This window comes from Sesamum indicum, linkage group LG4, assembly GCF_000512975.1.
Source record: "Sesamum indicum cultivar Zhongzhi No. 13 linkage group LG4, S_indicum_v1.0, whole genome shotgun sequence".
Classification (NCBI taxonomy): Eukaryota; Viridiplantae; Streptophyta; class Magnoliopsida; order Lamiales; family Pedaliaceae; genus Sesamum; species Sesamum indicum.
The window spans coordinates 601,284-626,939 of NC_026148.1; the positions used below are offsets into that span (position 1 = coordinate 601,284).

At 33.8% G+C, this 25,656-nt stretch overlaps 5 protein-coding genes across 5 annotated transcripts; 1 reads left to right on the forward strand and 4 right to left on the reverse strand.

Annotated features, from left to right (window-relative positions):
- On the forward strand, positions 4,843-10,826 carry LOC105159703 (bZIP transcription factor TGA10). Its single transcript, XM_011076874.2, has 11 exons — positions 4,843-5,358; positions 5,437-5,537; positions 5,987-6,078; positions 6,303-6,431; positions 6,688-6,756; positions 6,942-7,001; positions 7,117-7,194; positions 7,311-7,386; positions 7,537-7,808; positions 9,545-9,784; positions 10,643-10,826. The coding sequence occupies exons 1-11, from the start codon at positions 5,105-5,107 to the stop codon at positions 10,790-10,792; spliced, it is 1,521 nt and encodes a 506-aa protein (XP_011075176.1). The 5' UTR covers positions 4,843-5,104; the 3' UTR covers positions 10,793-10,826.
- LOC105159780 (cytochrome P450 93A3-like) lies at positions 13,334-15,339 on the reverse strand. Its single transcript, XM_011076966.2, has 2 exons — positions 14,358-15,339; positions 13,334-14,115 (listed from the first exon to the last, which is right to left on the reverse strand). The coding sequence occupies exons 1-2, from the start codon at positions 15,264-15,266 to the stop codon at positions 13,483-13,485; spliced, it is 1,542 nt and encodes a 513-aa protein (XP_011075268.1). The 5' UTR covers positions 15,267-15,339; the 3' UTR covers positions 13,334-13,482.
- LOC105159781 (3,9-dihydroxypterocarpan 6A-monooxygenase-like) lies at positions 16,134-17,976 on the reverse strand. The gene is made up of 2 exons (XM_011076967.2): positions 16,958-17,976; positions 16,134-16,874 (listed from the first exon to the last, which is right to left on the reverse strand). Exons 1-2 carry the CDS (start codon positions 17,852-17,854, stop codon positions 16,221-16,223), a joined length of 1,551 nt encoding a protein of 516 aa, XP_011075269.1. The 5' UTR covers positions 17,855-17,976; the 3' UTR covers positions 16,134-16,220.
- Positions 19,818-21,694, reverse strand: LOC105159704 (cytochrome P450 93A2-like). The gene is made up of 2 exons (XM_011076875.2): positions 20,742-21,694; positions 19,818-20,669 (listed from the first exon to the last, which is right to left on the reverse strand). Exons 1-2 carry the CDS (start codon positions 21,648-21,650, stop codon positions 20,034-20,036), a joined length of 1,545 nt encoding a protein of 514 aa, XP_011075177.1. The 5' UTR covers positions 21,651-21,694; the 3' UTR covers positions 19,818-20,033.
- On the reverse strand, positions 23,781-25,656 carry LOC105159705 (cytochrome P450 93A3-like). Its single transcript, XM_011076876.2, has 2 exons — positions 24,711-25,656; positions 23,781-24,623 (listed from the first exon to the last, which is right to left on the reverse strand). The coding sequence occupies exons 1-2, from the start codon at positions 25,617-25,619 to the stop codon at positions 23,997-23,999; spliced, it is 1,536 nt and encodes a 511-aa protein (XP_011075178.1). The 5' UTR covers positions 25,620-25,656; the 3' UTR covers positions 23,781-23,996.

The window sequence follows — 25,656 nt, forward strand, 5'->3', positions numbered from 1 at the left end:
ACAATTTTTGGCTAGATTGATCGAAAAAAGACTAAAATTATCAAAATTTTAAAGTTACAGGATTAAATTACAAAAATCAATTCATACAGGACTAAAAAAGCCATCCCTAAATTATAGGACTAAAATTATAATTTTTCATAATTTTGACAATAATCCTATATATGTTTCAGAATACAGATGATTAGTTGATTTTGAAATATAAAGGCAATATTCTCTTTTAAAAGCGGTAATTACATTATTGTATTAAAATTTCAAAAATAATAAAATAATTTTTGATAAGTTTACATTAAGTGAGATAAGTATCTATATATTTGATGGAACTCTTGAATTCATAATTTCAAACTGGTTCATTATTTTGAACAACACCTGATGTGATTTACGATACAATCAATATTCCGTTGCTCCATGTATTGTCCTAAAAGACGTTTCGTTAGGAAGATGAGGCCTTGAGACTTATAAGTTATTCCAGTTTCTCATTTGCAACCAATGGGGATGTTTGCTTACACCATCAGTCCCCCGTACGAGGATTTGAGACAAACACATGACCTCATCCCCATAGGCAAAACCAATTAAATGATGTGGCTTGGGATTTGATTGGTGTCCCATTACGCAAGATATTGTCCGCTCCGACCTCGTATGAGACTCACGGTTTTGTTCTAAAAAGCACCTCACTAGAAAGAGGAAGCCTTGAGTTTATAAGCTACTCAAACTTTTCGTCTCCAATCAATTAATGTAGATCATTTGTTTCTCCACCTCTCACCAATCCAAAAAAAAAAAAAAAAGGAAAAGAAAAGAAAGAAAGAAAAAAAATTAGAAGGCGTGCCTAGTTTATATTGTTTAAAACTAAAATTGTTGAATATACCTATATATTAATCCTCTAATACAAATGATTGATTGGGTGGACTATTGCATTAGAAATAAAAAGAAATCCATTGACTTTGGAATATTTGAAGTTTTTTTTTAAAAAGATTAACGAGATTCGGTGACCTAATTAAATAGAAATTATGTTCCAACTGAAAGCTACGTACATTGTACTGGAGGAGTATAATACATAGTATTTTAATGCAAAATACCATTAGCATAAGATAGTCAAAACACACACACACACACACATATATATATATATAGCTACATAATAACATTAATTTTTAGTGTCTATATATTTTCTAATATATATGCGTACTATATACTTATATTTTATATTTTCATGATACCTATTTATATTATAATTATACTAAAATAAATAAAGACAATAATATTGGAAAAAATGATGATGTAATAAAATATTATATATCATTTTTAATTACTCTAATTACTTTTTAGATTAAATATATTGTACGTATCTAATTTTTGGATAAAATACATTTTGATATTTGAATTATGCCCGTTTTCACATTTTGCCATCAATATAGTGTGAACAAGAAAATAATTATATATATGGTAAAGTGTGAATTTTGTAAAATTGAAATGATAAGTTGACAAAAAAAATTAAATTAAATAAAAAAAAACGAGTATAATTCATATGAAAAAATATAATTTCTTCTATTTTTTTTTCTTGACTTAAACATTTGAATATTCAGATTGGGGTAGTCCAAACACACCTGATAGAGGTTCTTCTTTAGATTGCACTTATAAAACTGCATTTAAAGTGTAAATAATTACCCTTGACGTCAAATTGTCCCTTAAATTGGAGACATATATTGTCAATTCAAAGACATTAATTACGGAAAAAAATCAAAAAATAAAAATTTCCCTATTGCATTGAATATTTATAAAAAAAAAAAAAAGAAAATTGTGAGATATACATAATAATTTTTTTATATATTTTAGTACTTTCGACCAGAATTATCGACAAATTAGCACATATATATATATACGAAGAGTAGGTAAAAACTATTAGCTGCTTTGACTTAACATAAGAAGACCTAAAACATCAAAATTACATAAAATAATAAGCAAGTACAATTGAATTAGATGCGTGTCCATTTACCTAATCCAAATTATTCCAACTTCATTTTAATGTTTATTCCAAAAAAAAAAAAAAAAAAGTCTACCCAATTAAATTAAAAACAAAGAGTGATGTATGTGGAAGGAGGGAGGTTGAAGTGGGGCAAGCAAGGTATAAATTAAATTGGATTGAGATGTTTTTTGCTCTTTTCTTTTTTCTTTTGTACCCTATCCACCTTAATATATATACATACATATATATTTTTGGTTATGACTTAAACTTGTTGATAATGACCCTTCAATTGATTAGCCACATTTAATTTCTGCTGTATATGTTTATATAAAGATCCACTTGGGTTCAATTAGTTTAACAGTTTTGTGATTAGTTGTAAATTAATTAGCTGTGTTTGCTGATGATTTAAGCATACTCGATATGTGTGGGTAAGATTATAAGAGGTGGTATTTTTTTGTCCTACACAAATTGAGTCCTATAATTTTAAAAATTTGACAATTTTCATCCTTTTAATATTGCATGTGACTTGCACATGATCCAATTAAAATTACAATTTTAGTCCTGCAACTTAGGGAGCGTTGGCATTTTTAGTCCTATAACTTGGGAGAGTTAGCAATTTTTATCTTGCATAAATTTATTTATAGGACCAAAAATACTACTCCTCGTAAATTACAAGACTAAAATTACAATTTTAATCGTGGAAATTAAAATTTTGTTGTAACATTGAGAAACAGTAGTGTGCATGCATGTGAAGTAGTGTGAAAGTTTTGAAGTATACGGCTCTAAATTTAAGTCTTCCATTTTTCTCCACAAACTGATCGGATAGGAAAGATTAATGCATCAATCACAATACAGACCTCTTCACATTTCACCACTTTTGCACAATATATATATATATATTATTACTTGAATGTGCAATAATAATAAAATATTATTTATTATTTTTTTATTGTAGAAAAAATAATAATATAAAAATAACTATGATAAGAAATAAATAATTTTGAAAGAGAATATTTAGAGCAAGAGAAACAGAAAAACTATTAAAAAGTATGTTTTACTACTCGTAGACAGTGAGGAAAAAGTGGAAGGAGATAGGTGGAAAAAAAAAGAATAAAGAAAATAGCATACCAGAAATAAGGGAGACACTAAAGAGTTGCTCTTCCTTAATATATATACATATATACATAGTATAGATATATATATATATATAGTTTTAATAATATACATATACAGTAGAAAAAATATAATTTTTCGCTACGATTAATTACTATAGCTAAAAGAAAAAAATGTGACAAATACAAATCAACTATGACTTTGCAACGACCATTGATTGTTGTTTCTGCAAGAAAAAATGTCTTAAAATGCTAATTGGTTTACATGAATAAATAAGCTAGACTCGACGTGTGCTAACGTATTAATTTTTGCTATATATATATATATATTTCATTCAATATTTAAAATTAATTGGCACCGGGAATATTGGTCCAAGCAGAAATTGCATTTATATAATTAATATATACTCTTTTCAAGAAGAATATTTGGAAAAATTTATGAGTCATACTTTGATCATAACTACTATAAAAAAAATTATTTTCTACACTATAAACTACCACCATTTAAAAAAAATAATAAATTAATACTCTGATAAAATAAAAACAATGAAAACAATTAGTTTCCAGCACGGTATTCTTAACATTCGTCATAATTTTATATATGATCAAAATATATATATATATATATATGTATATATATTTTTTGTTATACTTTCTAGCTGTAGTTAATATTTTGGCATTTGCTTACATAAGTATTAAAGACTAATAATCATTACGTAGCTACAATTAATTAGTATTCGGTATTTCTTTTTTATTAACTTTTAGTTTTAGTAGTTAACGATAACAAAAGAGCTATATGTCTACCTATCAAAGTATGGAATGAGATTTCATTAATAAGTTCGAGATCATGGATGCGAATTTCATTATATATGTGGGTATATAATTTGTCTCACTTTAAATAAGTTATTGAGTTATCCTAATCTGTTACTTTTCTTAGTCATATTGATATATTGATGGAATCAATATAATTTATTAATATTTTTAGACATATTTATGTATTGATTGAATCGATTTATTGTTAAAAAAATAAAAAAGAAAAAGCATATACATGTACTAAAAAAACCTCAAGGAAAGCAACAATTGATGGATCCATATATCGTAAAGAAGTGGTGTAATTTTGGCATTTCCATTGATATATGTGCATGAAAGTGTGGAAAGTGGGAAGGAGGGCATATTAGTCAATTGAGGAAGGAGAAGCCATGGATAAGAGGGTCGGACAAGGAACCCAAAACCGCGGTGTTTCTTACCTTTAGACCCTCCATCCTTAAATTTTCTTTGTTTTTTCTCCAAAAACTCTCACTTTCTTCAATGGTTTGCAGTCCACCGAGTGGATTAGCTGTTTTAGAGAGAGAAACAAACGTGTGTTTTAGAGAAAGAAAATCAAACAAAAGTGACGGACTTCTTGGATTTCATAACACCCCTAATTTGCCTGAATTTGTCTGCAATCTTGAATTCTAAATCAAATTAAGTTTGATCAAACTGATATAAGTTATACGATAAGTATAATATATTTATTATATAATTAGTGTACAGTTAAAAAAAAAATAATTTACAATATTTACACTGTAATTTATTTGATTCAGTTTAATATGGTTTGAATAAGAATTTTTTCTACTATCCAGCCACCAAAAAAAAAAACTAAAAGCAGGAAAAAAAAAGGGTTTTTTATTTATTAATTTATGTTTTCTTTTTCTTTACAGAAAGTCGTCTTGTTTTGCAGAGAAAGATGGGAACCTTAATATAGTCTTTGTCTTTTGCCTCTTTTGCATTCAATTCTCTCATTTCAATCCCTACCCCCCCATTTACACCATAACCGACTGAAACCCTTCTCTCTCTCTAAAACTTTCTCTCTCTCTCTCTCTCTCTATATATATATATATATATATACCAATTATTTCCATCTTCATGTTTGTATGTATGTGTAATTAATCGTTTATGGCGATCTGGGAATTTTGTATAAAGTGAGGAGGAGGAGAAAATATATATGCAGATGAGAAGGCAGTTCTCGGGGAAATTAAGATACTAGTAGTATATGGGTTTTGCAAGTGATGATCAGAACAGCTGGGAGCAAGAAAGAAAGCTCTTCACTCTTGCAACTCATCCTGATCTCATGGCGTCCACCAACAAGCCCACCACTAATAATATTGATGATGATCATAACCTGCATCATCACTCCCAAACTCAAATCCATCATCAGCAGAGTAATCAGATATCATTTGGGATGATGCAATCGTCGTCGTCTTCATCAGCAGCACCCATTCCTGGGCCTGCTGGAACCTTCACCATGTAACAATTTAATTTCTCCTATTTTTAGAAAATTATTTTCCACAAATTTCTTGAATATTGGTATTTATATGTATGCAGAAGCAAAGATGGAGGTGCATACGACTTGGGAGAACTGGATCAAGCTCTTTTTCTGTATCTTGATAGCCAAGATCATCAGTCAGCTCAAGATCAGCAGAGACGTAAAATCTTGATCATTTTCCCACACTGTCCAAATTAATGGTTTTTTTTTTTTTTTTTGTTGTCTGAAAGTCATGAGAATCTGCTGGGAAATTCTTGTGTCTGGGGTCATGAGGATAGTATGTTGGAGGGACAGATCAAAATCTCTGATTCATGTACTTGCTTTTGACCAGATTCTCTCACACCAAATGAGAAAAACACACACACACAGACACACAGAAAGAGAAATAGAAAATTAATTAACCCCAAAGAAACAGCAGCCTTCTATCTTTTCGATTCTAATGGTTAATTAATTTCTCCTAGTCCACGACATGAATCTCTGCAAAATTTGATGATTTTTATTGTACCATGTACATAAAACATAGTACCTGCAAGAGAGAGAGAATATTGTCTGAGTTTTCTTCTCCTTATGCTCCTTCTTCTTAATTCATCATTTGGTCATTGTGTGCAGAAAATAATAGTGGGATGATGAGGCCACACACTCTCAACATTTTTCCTTCACAGCCCATGCATGTACACCCATCTCCAACAACAACATCAAAGGTACACTTCGATTCCAAAACCGTTGATGAATTATTATTAATTTCTCAATTAAATCTTGATGATCTCAAATATATATATATCATCATCATCATCATCAACTTGTCGTCTGATTTCTCTCTTTCTTTTTCCTTAATTTTTATTTAATATTTTATCATAATTAAGTATATATTTGATCGACGACGATAGCCAGCTAATGGGGTTGTTAAAATTTTTGTGTTTGGTAGCCGAGTAGTACTGCTGGATTAGTCTCCCCAGCTACCAGTGCCTCCAAGAGATCATCTGAGCCGTCCATGGAGTTATCTAACCCTAGAAATGATGTTGCTTCTGCTCCCCAACCCGCCAAAGCAGTTAAGGTTAGGACATAATTAAAATACTCTCTATACTTTTCATTTGTTATTACAGACTTCTAATTATAATACACACACACACACACACATCTGTGTTTGTGTGTGTGTTTGAGCAATTAACACACAGAAAGATTCTTTCAAACTGAGATTTTGTACTTGGGTTTTTTTTTAAAAAAAATAATATATATATATATTAATTATTATTTTTTATAACATTTATATATATGTTTCACCGTTGTTGTTGCTTTCGTTGGTATGGCAGCGTGAAGGGAACCGCAAGGGGCCTACCTCCAGTTCAGAGCAAGAAGGCCCAAAAACACCAGACCCCAAGGTTTCATTTTTATTTATTTTTTTACCTTATTTAATTAAGGAATTAATTAAGATATAATTAATTATAATCCCCCTCATCATCACCTTCATATCTATGATCTTCTCCACACACACATGCGGGTGTGTGTGTGTGTGTTTACCCTCTATCTGTGTGCGTTAATTACTTGTACATATATATACATACAGACTCTGAGGAGGCTTGCTCAGAATAGAGAGGCAGCTAGGAAGAGCAGGCTGAGGAAGAAGGCAAGTCCAAGAACAATTAATTATTAATGAATTAATTAAGCAAGATTAGTAATTATTAAGATTTAATTTTCATTGGTTTATTTGAATTCATATATAATCTTTTAATTAATTACAGGCTTATGTTCAGCAATTGGAGTCAAGTAGGGTAAGGCTTACTCAGTTGGAGCAAGAAATACAAAGAGCCAGATCTCAAGTGAGAATTAATTAATCTTAATTTTTCTTGGAAATTTTAATTAAATATAATTAATAATGTATACATTAAAATGTAGTAATTAATTAATTATTTAATTAATCATTTTTTTGTGTTAGGGATTTTATGTAGGAGGAAATGCTGTTTTAGGAGGAGACCAAGGGATGTCTGTTGCCATGGGCAACATGAACTCAGGTAATTAAATTAAATAATCATAATTCAAAGTCAACTTCTAATTCTAATAATCAATAATTATTTTTAATTATTTACTTACAGATACAAATTAATTAATATTCCTCCAACTTTTCAATTAATATTTATTAGCTTAATCATTTTAATTTCCAGACACGGCGGTGTTTGATATGGAGTACGCCCGGTGGCTGGAGGAGCACCACCGCCTGATGGTGGAGCTCCGCAATGCAGTCCACGAACACCTGCCGGAAAATGAGCTCCGGATATTTGTGGACAACTGCTTGGCACACTACGATCAGATGATCAACCTGAAGAGCATGATTGCGAAATCTGATGTGTTCCACCTGATTTCCGGCACGTGGAAGACTCCGGCTGAGCGTTGCTTCATGTGGATGGGAGGTTTCCGACCATCTGAGCTCATCAAGGTCTCTCTCTCTCTCTCTATATATATATATATATATACATAATTCATCTCCAATTAATCCATAAAAATAATCTAATTAAACCCTAATTAATTAATACAAGAAAAGCTAATTAGAAGAACATTACTACTAATTAATACTAATTGTCAATCAAATTATTAATGCACGTAGTTTCAGAAGTTCTTTTATCTTCTATTTAAAAGTGCCCTTAATATATATATATATATCCTCCTAAAGAGTTGAAGGTCAACTTCATGCAAAACCCTAGTCAGATTCTTTTTTTTTTTTTTTCTTCAAGAAGTAGGTAAATGTATATTTTTATTAAATAACGTTACCTTAATTAATTAGGATATCAATATTTCCTAATGATATTTATCCTAATTAAATTGATTTATATGTGTGTATAAGTTCTTGAAAATTAATGAAATTATTTAATTAATATTAAAATATAAATAATTGTGTGGAATATATAAGAGAGAGCAGAACTATACTTTTAGTCACATAAGATAGAGATTCAATACATTTAGTCTTCTATTTTATAGAATTTTTAAAATGGTCTCCAAAATTGAAAAAACTCGACACATTTAATTCGTTGCTTTATAACATTTTCAAAATAATTCCAAAAATTGAGAAAACTCGTGTTGAACTTTCTCAATTTTGTGATAATTTTAAAATTTCCATAAAGCATATAGGACTGAATGTGTCGAACTCTTTTTAATTTTAGAATTATTTTAAAATTTACATAAAGCAGAAAGCTAAAAGTGTCGAATTGGGAACTAAAATTGTTGGGAGAGGAAAAAAAATTTCATGTAGAATGTGTGTGGTTTAGTGCAATGACGAAATGGTATGGTGTTGGTTTTCTTGTTATAGGATGTTGTTAGGTTTTATTCGGATCTGGAAATAAAGGCTATGTCTGTTACTACTGAATTTGGATATATAAACCTGCACGCCTTATTTCCCTATTATTATTCACCATGCTTTTTATTTCTATTTTTTCCTCATTTTAGGTACCTACAAATTTTGCTTTTGGATTCTAACCCCAAAAAGAAAAAAGAAACAAACCCTTTTCCAATGATATTTGTTTTCTACTCCCATCTTCCCCTATGCTCATCCTCTCCTTAATTTACTTAATTTTTAATTTATTCTCAAAATTTAGTATTTATATACAACTCATGAAATATATTGATTGAAAAACTCAAAAAAATTAACTATTATTTAATTCATTTTTTATCTTAATGGGAGCGTAATTCATTAAATTTGGCATATCGTGACAGAAATTAATTTTTTAGACGGAAATGTTTATATGTATATATAGATGTGTGTGTATATACGTTTTAATTTTTGATTGAATTGAAAATTATAAGGCTTAAATGCATCTTTTATTTCAAAACTTAAGTTAGTTGACGTTTTCATCCTTTAATTTTTAAGGATAGTATTTTAATCTTACATCTTTTTAATTTTCGTGATTTCAGTCTTTTTCCAACTAGAGTTCACTCTTTTCACGGGTAGATGTGAACTCCGATGCAAAAAGATACTGAAATCTTAAAAGATGTAGAACGAAAATATTGTCTTAGAAAGTTAAAGAATGAAAATACCAAATAACCTAAGATACGAAACAAAAAATGCATTTGATTCTATATATATATATGTGGATGATTTAATTAGTAATGAATATTGTTGATGTTAATAAATAAAGTAGGTAGTATGGAATTGCATGAAATAATAGATAACATGCGCAGATAATATTGAGCCAGATAGAGGCATTGACAGAGCAACAACTGGTGGGGATTTGTGGGGTGCAGCAGTCAACACAGGAAGCAGAAGAAGCGCTCTCACAAGGGCTTGAGGCTCTCAACACTTCACTCTCAGAAACCATAACCTCAGACTCACTCACCATCCCACCCAACATGAACACCTACATGGGCCAAATGGCTCTAGCCATTAACAAGCTCTCTACCCTCGAAGGCTTCGTTCGACAGGTACCACCTTTTTCCATTAATATATCGATGTTGCATGCGTGTGGAGAGAGGGGTTTACCAAAACCAAATATTACAGTGATGGAGGGGGTGGGACCCGACAAGGATATCCCCATCATCAACATATGACCCCCATCATCAACATATGACCCCCATCATGTGCATGATGTCATCTTCATAACCGTTTGACTTCTACCACCTATAACAAATTATACCCACAATAATACATATATATATATATTTACGCCCATCATTTCTGAGTTTAACTAATTACAATACATTGATTAATAATAAGGTAATAAGTATGTTTGAATCGAAGCATTCTCTACATAATTTACAATATGTCATTTGGTGGGTGAATTTAATTGTTTGTTCAATTGGTGCGTGCGTGCATGATGATGATTTGCATACCAGACGCGTGTTAAAAGATGAATATAATTGTAATATAAATTGTCAAAATTAAGTCAGAATGTCGAGTATTTTCTTAGATTTAACGTATACTAGACGAGTATTGATTTTTCTCTTTTTTTTTTTTTTCTGCCTCTCTCTCTATATATATGTATATGAGTCTAATTAAATTATCAACACATGCATGCTTATATTTCATATTTGTGTATTTTTAATTCACAACATATTATATTATTTATAATTAGAACAATAAAAAGTACACGTAAAATATTATTGTTCTAGCACAGCACAAATCATGTACAAATATTGTGCAGTATATATATATATATATATATATAATTGATTAATCAAAACCCTCCTTTCAATTAAGTCATCATATATACATGCATATATTCTTGAATTATATATATAATAATTATTAAATATGAAGAAAATTGATTGACTTATGTACAGGCTGACAACCTGAGGCAGCAAACCCTCCACCGGCTGCACCAAATCCTGACGACCCGTCAAGCTGCACGGTGCTTCCTGGCCATCGCGGAGTACTTCCCCCGCCTGCGAGCCCTCAGCTCCCTCTGGCTGGCTCGGCCCCGCCAAGAATAATTAGGGAAGGAAAAAAGACAAGTAAAGTAAAACCCTAGCCATGCAGCTTAATTAACTCAATCTAGATATTTTCATCAATTTCATTACCCATCTTCTAAGAAAATTATATTTGGTAGTTTTATTTTCTTTTCTATGCCCTTTTTTTCCCCACTTATATATGTTAATTAAAGAGATGTATAGGAAGACTTAATGGGTCTGAAAATTAAGGTTTTAGAAGTAGAAGTTATTTATTAAATTAAAACTTTTCGTCCCCTTCCTTCCTTTCTTATTCTTTTTTCATTTTTGGAATAGTTATTGACATATTTATGTTTGTGCTAAATGTCATAAGGGAAATGATTTTGCAGCCATTTAGATGTGACTCATAAATTTAGGTAAAAAGAAAATAATTAAACATATGATATATATATCTATATATATATATTCATGCAGGACAAAAAATATCAACTCTCCCAAGTTATAAGATAAAAATGCTAACGCCTCCTAAATTACAGGATTAAAATTACAATTTAATTGGGTCATGTAAAAGTTACATGCAATTTTTTCGACCAATTAATGAAAATTGTCAAAATATTAAAATTATAGAATTAAATTATGAAAATCAATTCGTGTAAGACCAAAAATGTCACTCCTGTAAATCACAGGGCTAATATTGTCTTTTTCCCATGAGTTGTTGATGAACATTCATATTTATATATGTAGAAATAAAAAAATGTATGAGGAAAAAGTTTGAGGTGTGGTTGGTATAGTAGGTATACTAAATTCAACGAATATCGATATATCGGTCTCATTTTATTTGTTGTTTTCTTGTTTTGTAACTACCCTCTCTTAAATTCAACCATAAAATCGATGGAGGACGATAAACATTAAATTTCTACTTAACTAATTACTTGCAAAGTATTTGGAATAATTAATGTACATGTCTTGTGCACGCCAATGAATATATAAGTACTTAATTATATCCATATAAAGAAAGAATCAAAGATGTGCTTACTATATATGATAATTATGTGAAAAAATTATAATTTAAGTCCCACAACTTACATTATTTGTGATCTTGGTTCCTTTGTTTGACCCTTCACCACAACTATTACAGTCAAGCATAGGTTAAGTTAACGGAGCACGTGCTTTGCACATGCTCCTTCCGTCCAGAATCTAACGAAAAATGTGAGTGATATGTAAATTGTAATTTATTTTATATTTATGGGACTAAATATGGTGAGGGATAAAATAATGGGACCAAAATCACAAACGATGTAAATTGTGGGACGTTAATTGCAATTTCCCACAATGATGTTAATTCCTGGTTTTTGACTTTGATAACAATTCACATTTTTATTCTTGAGAAAAATCACGATATTGACATTATAAATTTTCATTTCAAGATGGTGTGTGTTAATATATATATATATATAATTAATAGTGAATTATGAAATCCTCGTGAATTAGAATTTTAAATATTAATTAAATTTAAACAATGATATTTTATTAGGAGATATATAATGTCCTCACAAATTACTTAACGCATCCCATATAATTAATTAACATTGACTTCTTTTTTCCCAATCGATTTTTTTCTGATATTCTTATTGGATTTGTGGTTAAGTATTTTTCAAATAATTAATTGCACAACTTTTGCACGTTTCATTAATGTATGTGCGTAAGGAGAAAGAAAACATTTAAACTTAATTATAATTGCTTTATTTCTTTAAATTCTTATTTTGGAGTCATTTATATATCATACACATTTCTCATATTTGAAGTATATATTTTAATTTATTTTAAACATCTTATATTATTTTAATTTATACACATAATTAAGTAGCCGATATATGTGAATTAAGTGCATTAATTAATATAAAATGTTGTCATATCAATTTACAATAAATTAAAAGTCTATATTAGTAAATTAACATGCACGATATATATATATACACAGACGAAAGGGAAAGGAGGATACTATATATATATATGTGTGACCTCTCAAAACTTCCAGTGAAGAACATGCCTGCAGCAATTCAGCAAAGAGTAGTGCTGCAATAGTTAACATCAGATGGACCAGAATGAAATTCATCATCATCATCATCATCATCATCATTAATTAGCATCAGCAGAATAATCAGATATTTATATATTATTAATAAATTATATATTAATGCACCAGTTCTGCACGACTATATATACATATATATAATCTTTCATATATATATATATATTTGGGACTTTCATCGGAGTTAGAATGATATTATAGTTCAATAATTTTTAAATTTTGGTGGTCTTAGTCATTTTCCAATCAATTGGCCAAAAATTATATTTGATTTGCACATAGTCCAATTAATCACATGTGATGTTCTAGCAAAATTGACCGAAGTTGTTCTTGAATTGTCAGTTCTTTCAAAATACAAGACCAAGTTACGAAATTTAATTTCAACAGGACTAAAATTGTTACACTCTATATATTGTTACCAGACTAAAATTGCATTTTGTTGTAATTGGAATATTATACATAGTTTGAACATAACATTACCTTAAAAAGAGGGCGGATATTGTCAGGAAATTATCAGGAGTTTAATGCTGGAAGTGTTGTTTTATGATACTGTAATAGCCAGAATGCAATGATTTTACAACATTAATTTCTTCAAGTCTTGACAAGATTTCATATGAATTGTAACAAGTGAAACCTATTCTTTCTCTTACATTAATGGAAATGGATTGAGCTTCTGCCTGACCACTGGGAAACAAACGAGGGGATGAGCTCTAGGCAGTGTTATGCCAGGCCCTTCCTCCATATCCACACTGCCCTCGACCTTCCACTCAAAGCACTGAATCATGGCAGCTAAGGTTGTCTGAACAACAAGTAATGCCAGTGAAGTTCCAGGGCAGCCTCTTCTTCCACTCCCAAATGGCAGGAAATGATAATGCTGCCCCCTAACATCCAACTGCCCTTTTGCATTCCCATCCTCACCAAGAAACCTTTCTGGCCTAAACTCGAGCCCGTTTTCCCAGTGGTTAGGATCCCTCCCGACAGCCCAAACGTTGACAAACAGTCGAGTCTTGGCCGGAATATGGTACCCGGAGATGGTGCAGTCTTTACTTGACTCCCTCACAATTAGTGGCCCCGTGGGGTGAAGCCTTAATGTTTCTTTCACAATGGCCTGAAGGTATGGAAGGTTGGGGATGTCCGATTCTTCGACAAGTCTGTTGTTTCCCACGACAGAGTCAATTTCTTGAGCTGCTTTTGCCAAGATGTTTGGACGATTAATCAGCTCTGCTAATGCCCACTCTATTGTGATTGCTGATGTATCGGTTCCAGCCGCGAATAAGTCCTGCAATACAAACAACGTTTCGTCTTGTTTAGTCACTGAATTCCCCTCAAGTTATACATCATTCCAAAATCTTTGAAAGGAAAATGGACTAGTAGTTGTTTTCTAAATCAAAATTAGAAGCCTGCAGCACCGTATTCAGTTGTTATTTTGAATTCGTATAAGCTTTAATACAAATTTCTTCATAGATATATCATGAAACTGTTGAGGTAATAAAAGGAAAATAGACAAAAATGGCAGGTTACCAGGATAAAAGCCTTGATATTCTCTCTTGTTAATTTCATCTCTGAGCTTTCATCTTCAGCTATGTCAAGTAAAATGTCAAGCAGATCCTTTGAAACTTCTCCCTCCTCACTTCTCTGCTTCAATTTCATTCTTTCATTTTGATGTTCATCTATGATCTTTTCCATCATTTCATCGAACCTGTCTCGTACCTCTTTCAACCGTTTTCCAAATCCCTGTAAATCCAAGTTCTTGCAGAACCAAATGTAGTCTGACAGATTAAACTTCCCTGTAAGCTCAGCAGTTTCCTGAACCAGTTTCCTAACTCCCCCAGCTTCAGTTTCATCTTCGGAACACCTTCGACTCATCACCATCCTTGATATCACGTTGTTCGTCATTCTAATAAGCTCACTTCCAATTTCAACCGATTTGCCACCATTTGCCTTTACTGATAAAAACTCAATGAGGTGTTTTATTTCATGGCGCCTAACCGGCTGCAGCAGGTCCAGAGTCTGTCCTCCAAGAAGCTGAGACATGCACAGTTTCTTCATGAATTTCCAGTAAGGCCCGTAGGGAGCAAATGAGAAGTCTTGAGAGCCATAAGTTAGGTAGTCGGTGGCTGCTGTTTGGGGTCGGTCTGAGAAGGAATTTTCATGTGTTTTGAGCAACTCTCTGCAGATCTCAGGCGATGAAGCAACTATGCAAGGAACCGAACCAAGGTATATGTGGATCAAGGGTCCATATCGCGATGAGAGCTTGGCTAGAGCTTGGTGAGGTATTGGGGCGAGAAGATGGAGATGGCCGATAATTGGCAAAGCTAGAGGGCTTGGAGGAAGGTGTGGAGAAGATCGGTTTCTGAAAAGTGCTCGGATTAGAATGGTGGAAACAAGCCAAATGAGGAAGAACATGAAATATTCTTGGACTTCAGCCATGGCTCAAACTCTTAATGATGAGGAAGCGAATGTAAGATTCCTATATAATCAAGACATCAAGAGTCTTTGAAGATTAATATGTATATATATTAGGAGTCTTGACTTGGTAAACTCTTTCATTGCTTTATAATAAACTAACTGATTTCTAGAATAGCTTCTGCTTTCAACTATTACAATTTATTCGTCGTTTTTCTTCAAATACGCAGCGAAAAATTAACATGGAGATCATTTAAAATTCTGAAAGTGCAAGGGTTCGGTTGCTAGAGTTCAATATGCAGAATGTGACCTCAAGCAAAAGAACCAGCCAACGATAGACATGATTGGTCGAATAGAAGTAATAATTTATATGCAGGCAATGTCAAATAAGTGAAAATGCCAAGACGCGTTTATTTTAAGATTCTTGCTTGCTCTGGGTGCTGGAATTTGAGCAGATTTTCTCCTATGTCCTACATTAAGCGAAGGCCGGCAATGTCTGAAAGCTGCTTTGACGGAAATCATTTGAAGAATTCTTTTGTCATGACATGTTTGTGAACTTTGTTTAACTCACCACTTGAACCTGTTGCTTTCGTCTTTTTTCCTTTTCGCCCTAGTTCTTCTTTGATTTATCCATTTGGTTTTAGACCTCAAGGCTCGGTCTGTGCACAAACGACTTGAAACGAAAGCCAATTGTTAATTTACGTTAACTCTGCCTGCATGATGTTTTTCTGACATCGTTTTCCTAGTTGAAAATTTCCAATGTTAAGCGAGAGAGATACCGTTTTCGCTGTTATTCGGTTTCTGTTTAATCTACTGTCCATATAAAGTCATAACTCTATGCTGCAAAGTATGAAGTACCAGTCCTGAGGATGACTATTTTTGTGTTCTTTAATACAGATTTTTTAACATCCAATCCTTCTCCTTATGAGTAAATGGAGAAACAAACAAACATAGCAAAGAAACCTCATTGCACAACACTCAACCGATGACACTGAGGACTTCTGAAGGATTAACGCGCAATACAGGATAACAAACCAAAGGGTGAGCCATTGCTGCTGAGAATCCTGCCCCTTCTTCCATATTAACCTTTTCAACTCCTTGAAGTTTCCAGTCAAAGCACTGGACTAATGCTGCTAGTGTCAAATGCAGCACCGTCGTGGCCAGTGCAGCCCCAGGGCAGCCCCTCCTTCCTCCTCCAAAAGGCACATAGCTAAAGTTCTGGCCTTTCATATCCTCTGGGTCGTCGTGTGCAATTGCATCGATAGTATTGACCAGAAACCTCTCCGGCATGAACTCTGCTGCGTTTTCCCATGCGTCTGGATCACGGTTGATGGCATACAAGTTTACCACAATCCTGGAGTTTTTAGCGATAGGGTAACCATTGATCTTGCAGGCTTCTCTACATTTTCTGAATACTAAAGGTAACGAAGGATGTAGTCTTAGCGTTTCTTTGACCACAGCTTGCAAGTATGGAAGATTTAGAATGTCGGGTTCATCGACTAGTCTGCTTAACCCGACCACTGTATCGATCTCGTTCTGCAGCTTCTTCAAGGCTGTTGGATGGTTGAGAAGCTCCGCCATTGCCCACTGGATAGCCACACTTGTTGTGTCAGTTCCTCCCAAGAAAAGATCCTGTCAAGTAAATGTTTTTACCCTGGATTACTTCAGCAACGAAACAGTAACTAAGAGAATGATAACAATCACATTGAACTTACAAGAAAAAGGCCCTTGATGCCCATTTTTGTGAGCTTCACTTCAGCAGTTGGATCTTCGGAAATTCGCAAGAGAATGTCCATCATATCTTTCCTTTCTCTTTGATTCTCCTCCTCATGTTTCAATATGATTCCATCCATTAATGCATCAAATCTCAACAGCAGGGCCTTCACTTTTCTTCCAGCCCCAAACAGATCATATTTCTTGAACAAACTGAATGCTTCCCCTAAACTAAGCAAGCCTGAAAGTAGAGTAATCCCCTTGGCAACTTCCCTTATCTGCGCCCCATCGCTGGCATCCCCCGAGCACCTCGTACTCATAGTCATCCTGGAAATCAAATTGTTCGTCATTGCCATTAGCTCAACACCTACATCACAAGCCTCCCCATCTTCAGATTTCTTTGAAAAAACCTGCAACAATCTCATCCTCTCTTCTTTCCTAACATCACTAAATCTACTAATCTGTTGAGCTGAGAGAATTTCCATCATACATATCTTTTTCAAGAAAATCCAGTACTTGCTGTAGTTCAGAGTGGAAAACAAGGTATCCTTGTATATCTGGGAATCAGCCGACCCGAACTCTGGCCTGGCTGCAAACTTGATATCATGAGTTTTGAAAACTTGTTTTGCTGTGGTACCATTAGACACGACATATTGAGTCACCCCACCAGCACGAATCAACATGAACGGACCATAACGAGAAGCTAAGTTCTTGAAAGATATGTGTAACGTAGAGCTAAGCAAGTGTAAATGGCCGATGACCGGCAATGCTGGTGGGCTTGGAGGAAGTTGGCTGTTTTGGCTAGATTTTCGGCTTTTCTGTACAGAAACTGCAACAAGAAAGGCAAGGCAGAAGAAAAAGAGCACATAGTGAGGCTGAACATCTGTGGGAATCTCCATGGCAGGGGTGAGCAGATTAGGTACTCTTGTTAATGCATAAATATAACCAGAGACGACTACATAACGACACAATCAACGTCGAATATAGTGTTGTTCCTGCTTTTTCTTCAGATTAATCAATTAGTTCATAACAATATGAGTAACATTTTACTTGATAGATGCTGGTGCAGTTAAAGACAAAGTGGTATATTTGCACGTAGGCTACTCTCCCCAAAGGAATCAACAAGTCTTTGTCATTATTCATGAGCTAAGTTTTGTTTTGTCTGTCAGATTGAATTGTTTGTACCTAATGCTATATTTTTTTCTTGTTTCTCAATCATTCTCTGCCTACAAATGGTGGATTGATCTAATATGAATACCTTAATCATGCTCTTGCATTGGAAAGTAACAAAATGTTTAAACTATTTTGATCCCCCTCGTCTTGTTGCTATTTTTAGATCCGCTCAGCAGCTAAGCATATTGAACGTCTTACCTGTACAAAACTGTTCTTTTCTTGAACGAACCGGGCTGCGACATATAGTCGATTAAATGCTGAACCAGATTCGGCCAAATCCGATCTAATTACATAATAAGTGATATATAATGAGTGTACAATTAAAAAAAAAGAAACTAATTACATCACATGTGAAATATAATTAGTGTACAATTCAAAGGAAGCATAATTCTGAAAAATGTTGTCTTTATAAGATAACAACAACATATATGTTCTTTTTCATTAGAGAAAATAGTTTAATTTAAAAATCAAAGAATATTTAGTTCTTGTTAGAAGATATATATTAATAGATATTTAGTAAAATAGTTATCATTGGTAGGGTATTTCTTTCCATCTTTATATATTGAGGGGGTTTCTTTCTATTTCATATATACACACCTCCTTTTCTTTTTCTACTTTTCATATGGTATCAGGCAGGAATATTAACAAATATATATTAATATATATTTGCTCCACAAGAGTGGGTAATTTGGAAAGAATTTTTAGAGCGAATTTTTTTTTCCAAGACGATAAGTTGGAAGGCAAGAGAGAAGACGTTTTTGGTGCTATAAAAGAGGTGTAAAGAGGGAATTCATATTTTATTACTCTTTTAGTTTAGATCATCTATCCGCTTTTCCTTTCTTTTCGGTTTATGTTTTTCTATAAGATTTATATTTTATGGAATAATCATTATATATTTTATGGACATATTCAAATAGAAGCCTATTCTCATGCTAACTATGCTGGTGTCAAGAATGATAGGAAGCCTACTTCTGGGTACTACACCTATGTTGGGGGGAATGCAGTGTCTTGATACAGTAAAAAAGCAAACTACACTAGCTCCATTTAGTGCAGAAGCTGAATACACATTGCTAATGAGATACTATAAATCTACTTGGAGAATTGGGTTTTTCACAAACTGATCCCGTGCCTATGTACTGTGATAATCAAGTTGTTTTTCACATAGCTAGTATATCCAGTATTTCATGAGCCAACGAGACATATCGAAGTTGATTGTCACTTTGTACGCGAAACGGTTATGAGTAAGAAAAACTACACTCCAACTTACACCTTCTTTAGAGCAGAGCGCAAATCTTTTCACTAAAACTTTCGGGACGAAAGAATTCAATAACTTGTGTAATAAGCTCTAGTTTGAGGGGAGAGTTAGAAGATATATATTAGTTAATATGGTATGATTTGTTATATCTAGTAGAATAGTTATCTTTGGTAGGGTTTGTTCCATCTCTATATTGAGGTGGTTTCTTTCTGTTTCATATATGCAAACCTTTTTTTTTTCCTTCTCTGCTTTTCACAGTTCTGATTGTGATTACTACAGTAAATATATTTTCTCAAAACTGTCTTACAACTTGGAGCAACCACAAAAATAGTATTGATAGCATCAAGTATATGGTCAGTAACTTAATATTACAACCACCATAAAATAACTTTTGATATTTGAAATTTGTTATCGGACATTTTTGTTTTTGATAGTTCTACAAAACAGGGGAAGTTTCATTATAATTCGTGAGGTTTACATTAGACATATAGTTTGATCATCATCTAGAGATGATTAAAATACAACTAAGAGTTTGATCACTGGAACAAGTTCAACCATACAAAGCAAGTTTATTCATAGGATTTCATGTTGTAAGAAGTACTAAGAAGCTTTTCGATTCTTTCTCTTAATGTCTAACTTTATAATGAAAATTACATTGGTGGAACCGGATTGAGTCTGACGACTGGGGAGCAAACCAGATGATGAGCCCTTGGTAGCGTTAAGCCAGGCCCTTCTTCCATATCCACAGTGCCATTCCCCCCCTCAACCTTCCACTCAAAGCACTGAATCAAAGCAGCTAAGGTTGTCTGAACAAGCAGCAGTGCCAATGAAGTTCCAGGGCAGCCTCTTCGACCACTCCCAAATGGCAAGAAATGAAAATTTTGTCCCCTGACATCCAACTGCCCTTTTGCACTCCCATCCTCGGGAAGAAACCGTTCTGGCTTAAACTCAAGCGGGTCTTCCCAGTAGTTAGGATCCCTCCCGACAGCCCAAATGCTGACAAACAGTCGAGTCTTGGCTGGGATATGGTAGCCGGAAATGGTGCAATCTTCAGTCGACTCCCTCGGAATAAGTGGCGCTGGGGGATGAAGCCTTAGTATCTCTTTGGCAATGGCTTGAAGGTATGGGAGGTGGGGGATGTCTGATTCTTGGACAATTCTGTTGTTTCCCACGACAGAATCAATCTCTTGAGCTGCTTTTCGCATGATGTTTGGATGGTTTATCAGCTCTGATAATCCCCACTCCATTGCCAGTGCTGATGTATCAGTTGCAGCTATAAACAGGTCCTGCAATATGTACAATGTTAGTCACAATAAGTAGTTATCTCAAACAAAAGGAAGCAAAGACACGTTAATTACCACGACAAAAGCCTTGATATTCTCTCTTGTTAGTTTCATCTCTGAGCTTTCATCCTCAGCTATATCAAGTAAAATGTGAACCAGATCTTTTGCAACTTCCCCCTCCTTACTTGTCTGCTTCAGTTTCCTTCTTTCTTCTTGATGTTCATCTATGATCTTCTCTATCATTCCATCAAGTCTGCCATGGAGCACGTTCAACCGCTTTTTAAATCCCTGCAAGTCCAAATTCTTGCAGAACCAAATGTAGTCTGATAAATTAAATTGCCCTGTAAGCTCAGTGATATCTTGGACCAGTTTCCTTACTTCCCCGGCTTCCTCTTCATCTTCGGAACACCTTCGACTCATCACCATTCTTGATATCAAATTGTTTGCCATTCTCATGAGCTCACTTCCCATATCAACCGACTTGCCAGCATTTGCCTTTACGAATAAGAAATCAATCAGGTACTTCATCTCATCGCGCCTGACGGGCAGTAGCAAGTCCAGCGTCTGTCCGCCAAGAAGCTGAGACATGCACAGTTTCTTCACGAATCTCCAGTAATCACCGTAAGGTGCAAACGTGAAGTCCTTAGAGCCATAAGTCGTGTAGTTGGTGACGACTGTTTGGGGTCGATCTAAGAAAGAACTTTCACATGTTTTGAGTAACTCTTTGCAGATCTCAGGCGATGAAGCAACCACGCAAGGAACCGAACCAAGGTATAAGTGAATCAAGGGTCCATAGCGTGATGAGAGCTTGGCAAAAGTTTGGTGAGCTATTGGGCCAAGAAGATGAAGATGGCCAATGATCGGCAAGGCTAGAGGGCCCGGAGGAAGGCGTGGAGAAGATCGTTTTTTAATAAATGCTCGGAGTAGAATGGTGGAAATAAGCCAAATGATCAAGAAAATCAAATATTCTCGGACTTCAGCCATCGCTCAAACTCTTAATCACATGAATCCATGATCAATCTGAGATTCTTATATGATCAAGATATCAAAAAGTCTTCATCTATACTAGCCTTCATCCAAATTGTTCAACGTGTCTACGTAATAAATAATTTTTATATTATAAATAAAGATAAAATACATAAAATATATTAATTGATTACAACCGTCCTAGTATAGATATTAAAACAGTATCAAAGACGGCATCACTTTACACTCAATTCTTTTTTGTATCGATAATATTCTTACATTAATTGTATTTTATATATTTATTTATTTATTTTAAATGTGGTGTGTTGTTTTATATATGAAAAGTCTTCCAAGATATCAATATCGTATTATGTAGCATCACTCTTGGTAAACTCTTTCTAAATAAGACTAGATTTTCATAAACAGTCTTTGTTGACTTAGTTGCATACATAGTCTTTGTTGATGAGTTAAGAAACACATTTTCACAAGTCAGATTCAATTACTTGCATTCACCGCTGTTATATATATATATGAAAAATTAAATTAATATGAAAAGAGGACGTCTTGTCTTTGATTATGCTAATCTCATTTAAATTAACAACAATTTACCTTGTAGACCCGCAACTTAGTCACTAATTAACTAGTATTAATAAATTTGCTGTTTCAAGAAATATTGCAATGATGCATGATAATAATCAAATTTAAAAATAAAAAATTCAGTCCGTGTGACTGATGAGTCACAAGCTATAGGATGAATTTATTATGTTTATACAGTTGAAAAGAGTGTTTTAAGACATTAATACTTGGAATATGTGTATTTTTTGTCCTATAATTTAAGTTATTTGATATTTTTGTTCTTTAACTTTTTAAGATAGCTTTTTGGTTATATGTATTTTTTTTTAATTTTGAAATTTTAATTCTTTTTTTTCACTGGAGTTCACCTCCATCGGCGAAAAAGGTGAACTCTGGTGGAAAAAAAATTAAAGGACTGCAATCGCAAAAATTAAAAATGATGTAGGACAAATTAATATGCTAGAAAGTTAAAGAATAAAAATACTGACAAAAATAAGACAACAAAAATAGCAGCTTCAGGTCTAAAAGGTCATGTAAGATGCGCATATATTTTTTTGACGATAAGAGCAAACTCTGGCCAAGAAAAAAGAATTAAAATCGCCAAAATTAAAAAGACGAAGGATCACATGCTATTCTAAAAAGTGAAATGCTAAAAACGCTAAATAACTTAAATTTTGAGGCAAAAAAATGTTTTAAAACCTTTTTAATTAATATGAACGTGCAAAATAGACAAACAGACATTAGTGTTTGGTTGTCTTTTTTCTTTTCATTAATTATGTTCATTTTATAATGTAGACACAATTAATTCAGATAATACTCATCCTAATCTCTGTTCAATTAATTAATTATCATCTGCACATTTAATTCTAATAATTGACTGATATATGTATAAAGTTAAGGTTGTTATTCTAAAAGGCTGGTGGTAATAATATTGTTGGCAGTTAAGGAGTGTTGAGATAGATGTCCAATATTAATATTATTAATATGATTAGGTTTATTGACAATAATTGATAAAGCAACTTAAAAATTACAACCTTTAATTTGGTATTTTGATTTAATTATTGTCATTGCATAAACCATCATAGTACATAGATTATCTTCCATTTATATTAAATATTTTCATTTAGTATTTTTCCATCATTCAACACTCGCGACAAAAATGTATTTGGACAAAATATTTTTATATCATAATAAATGTAAGATGAAAAATGATCATTAAAAATATAAAAAAAAACTATTTTTCCATCTCCAACTGCTATAATTCGCAGTAATATTCTGTTGTATTACCCAATAATTTTGCAGCATTTGAGGGAATAAGGTGTAATTATACTATTTTAAAGGAAGATTAGGTGTAATTGATGGACCTTTGGGAAATAAATTAAGCCATAACAAGACAAATGGCAATTTTAGTCTTGTAGACATTCTTTTCTTTTTTTACCATTTTTATTAATTTTTCGGCCGTTTTTGCTGCCAACGGGCGAAATGTATAAAATCACAAGACAAAATTAGCAAAAATAAATTCATAAGGTACTAAAATTGCAGTTTTGCCCGATAATTAACAATCCGAGGTAGGAATCTAGTTTCATAATTAAACTCGAAAAATCTAACTTTGATTATCAAGGGATGAATTAAAATACAAGTGAGAGTTTGATGATCAACAGACAGACGATCAACGATACGCAACAGATATAGAAGTTCAAGAATCGCGACAGAATGTTTATTCATGATATTACAAGAAGTAAAGGATTCATCTTTCTGTCTCTTAGACGTCCACCAGTTCTGTAATGAAGATCACAGAGATGGAATGGGATTGAGCCTGGGCACTGGGAAACATATGAGAGGATTAGCCCTCGGCAGCGTCATGCTCGGCGCCTCCTCCATGTCCACAATGCCCTCAACCTTCCAATCAAAGCACTGAATCATGGCAGCTAAGGCTGTCTGAACAACAAGCAATGCCAATGAAGTTCCGGGGCAGCTTCTCCGACCACTCCCGAATGGTAAGAGTTGATAATGTTGTCCCCTAACATCCAACTGCCCTTTCCCACTCCCATCCTCGGCAAGAAACCTTTCTGGCCTAAACTCCAGCGGGTTTTGCCAGTGGTTAGGATCCCTCCCGACAGCCCAAACGTTGACGAATAGTCGAGTTTTGGCCGGAATATGGTACCCGGAAATGGTGCAGTCTTCGGTTGACTCCCTCACAACTATTGGCCCTGACGGGTGAATCCTTAGTGATTCTTTGACAATGGCTTGAAGGTATGGGAGGTTGGGGATGTCTGATTCTTGGACAACTCGGTTCTTTCCAACGACAGAGTCGATTTCTTGAACTGCTTTTTGCAAGATTTTAGGATGATTTATCAGCTCTGCTAATGTCCACTCTATTGTGATTGCTGATGTATCTGTTCCAGCTAAAAACAGGTCCTGCGTGCAATATATATGAACAATGCATGTTACTCTTGTACATTGTAATAAAGACATATATACATAAATAAATAGCAGGTTTATTACCAGGATGAAACCCTTGATGTTCTCTCTTGTTAGTTTCATCTCTGAGCTTTCATCTTCAGCTATATCAAGTAAAATATGAAGCAGATCTTTTGCAACTTCACCCTCCTTACTTCTCTGATTGAATTTCCTTCTTTCACTTTGATGTTCCTCTATGATCTTCTCCATCATTTTATCAAACCTTCCCATAACCGATTTCAACCTCTTTCCGAATCCCTGCACATCCAAATTCTTGCAGAACCAAATGAAGTCCGACAAATTAAACTGACCTGTAAGAGCAGTGATTTCTCGGACCTGTTCCCTGATTTCCGTAGCCTCATTTTCATCTCCGGACAACCGTCGACTCAGCACCATTCTTGATATTACATTGTTGGACATTCTAATAAGCTCACTTCCAATAGCAACCGATTCACCAGCTTTCGCCTTCATTGACACAAGCTCAATCAGGTAGTTTATTTCTTGGCGCCTGATGGGCTGCAGCAAGTCCAGTGTCTGTCCGCCAAGAAGCCGAGAAATACACAGTTTCTTCACGAACTTCCAGTGATCTCCATAAGGTGCAAATGAGAAGTCCTGACTGCCATACGTTACATAGTCAGACACAACTGTTTTGGGTCGATTTGAGAAAGAAATTTCGTGTGTTTTTAGGAATTCTTTGCAGATCTCAGGCGATGAAGCAACTACGCAAGGAACAGAACCAAGGTATAAGTGAATCAAGGGTCCATAGCGCGATGAGATCTTGTAGAAAGCTTGGTGAGGTATTGAGCTAAGAAGATGAAGGTGGCCAATAATCGGCAAGGCTAGAGGGCTGGGAGGAAGGCGTGGAGAAGATTTTTTTTTCATAAATCCTCGGAGTAGAACGGTGGGAATAAGCCAAATGAGCAAGAAAATAATGTATTCTTGGATTTCAGCCATGGCTTAAACTCTTAATCATGAACAAAGGAATGCGAGA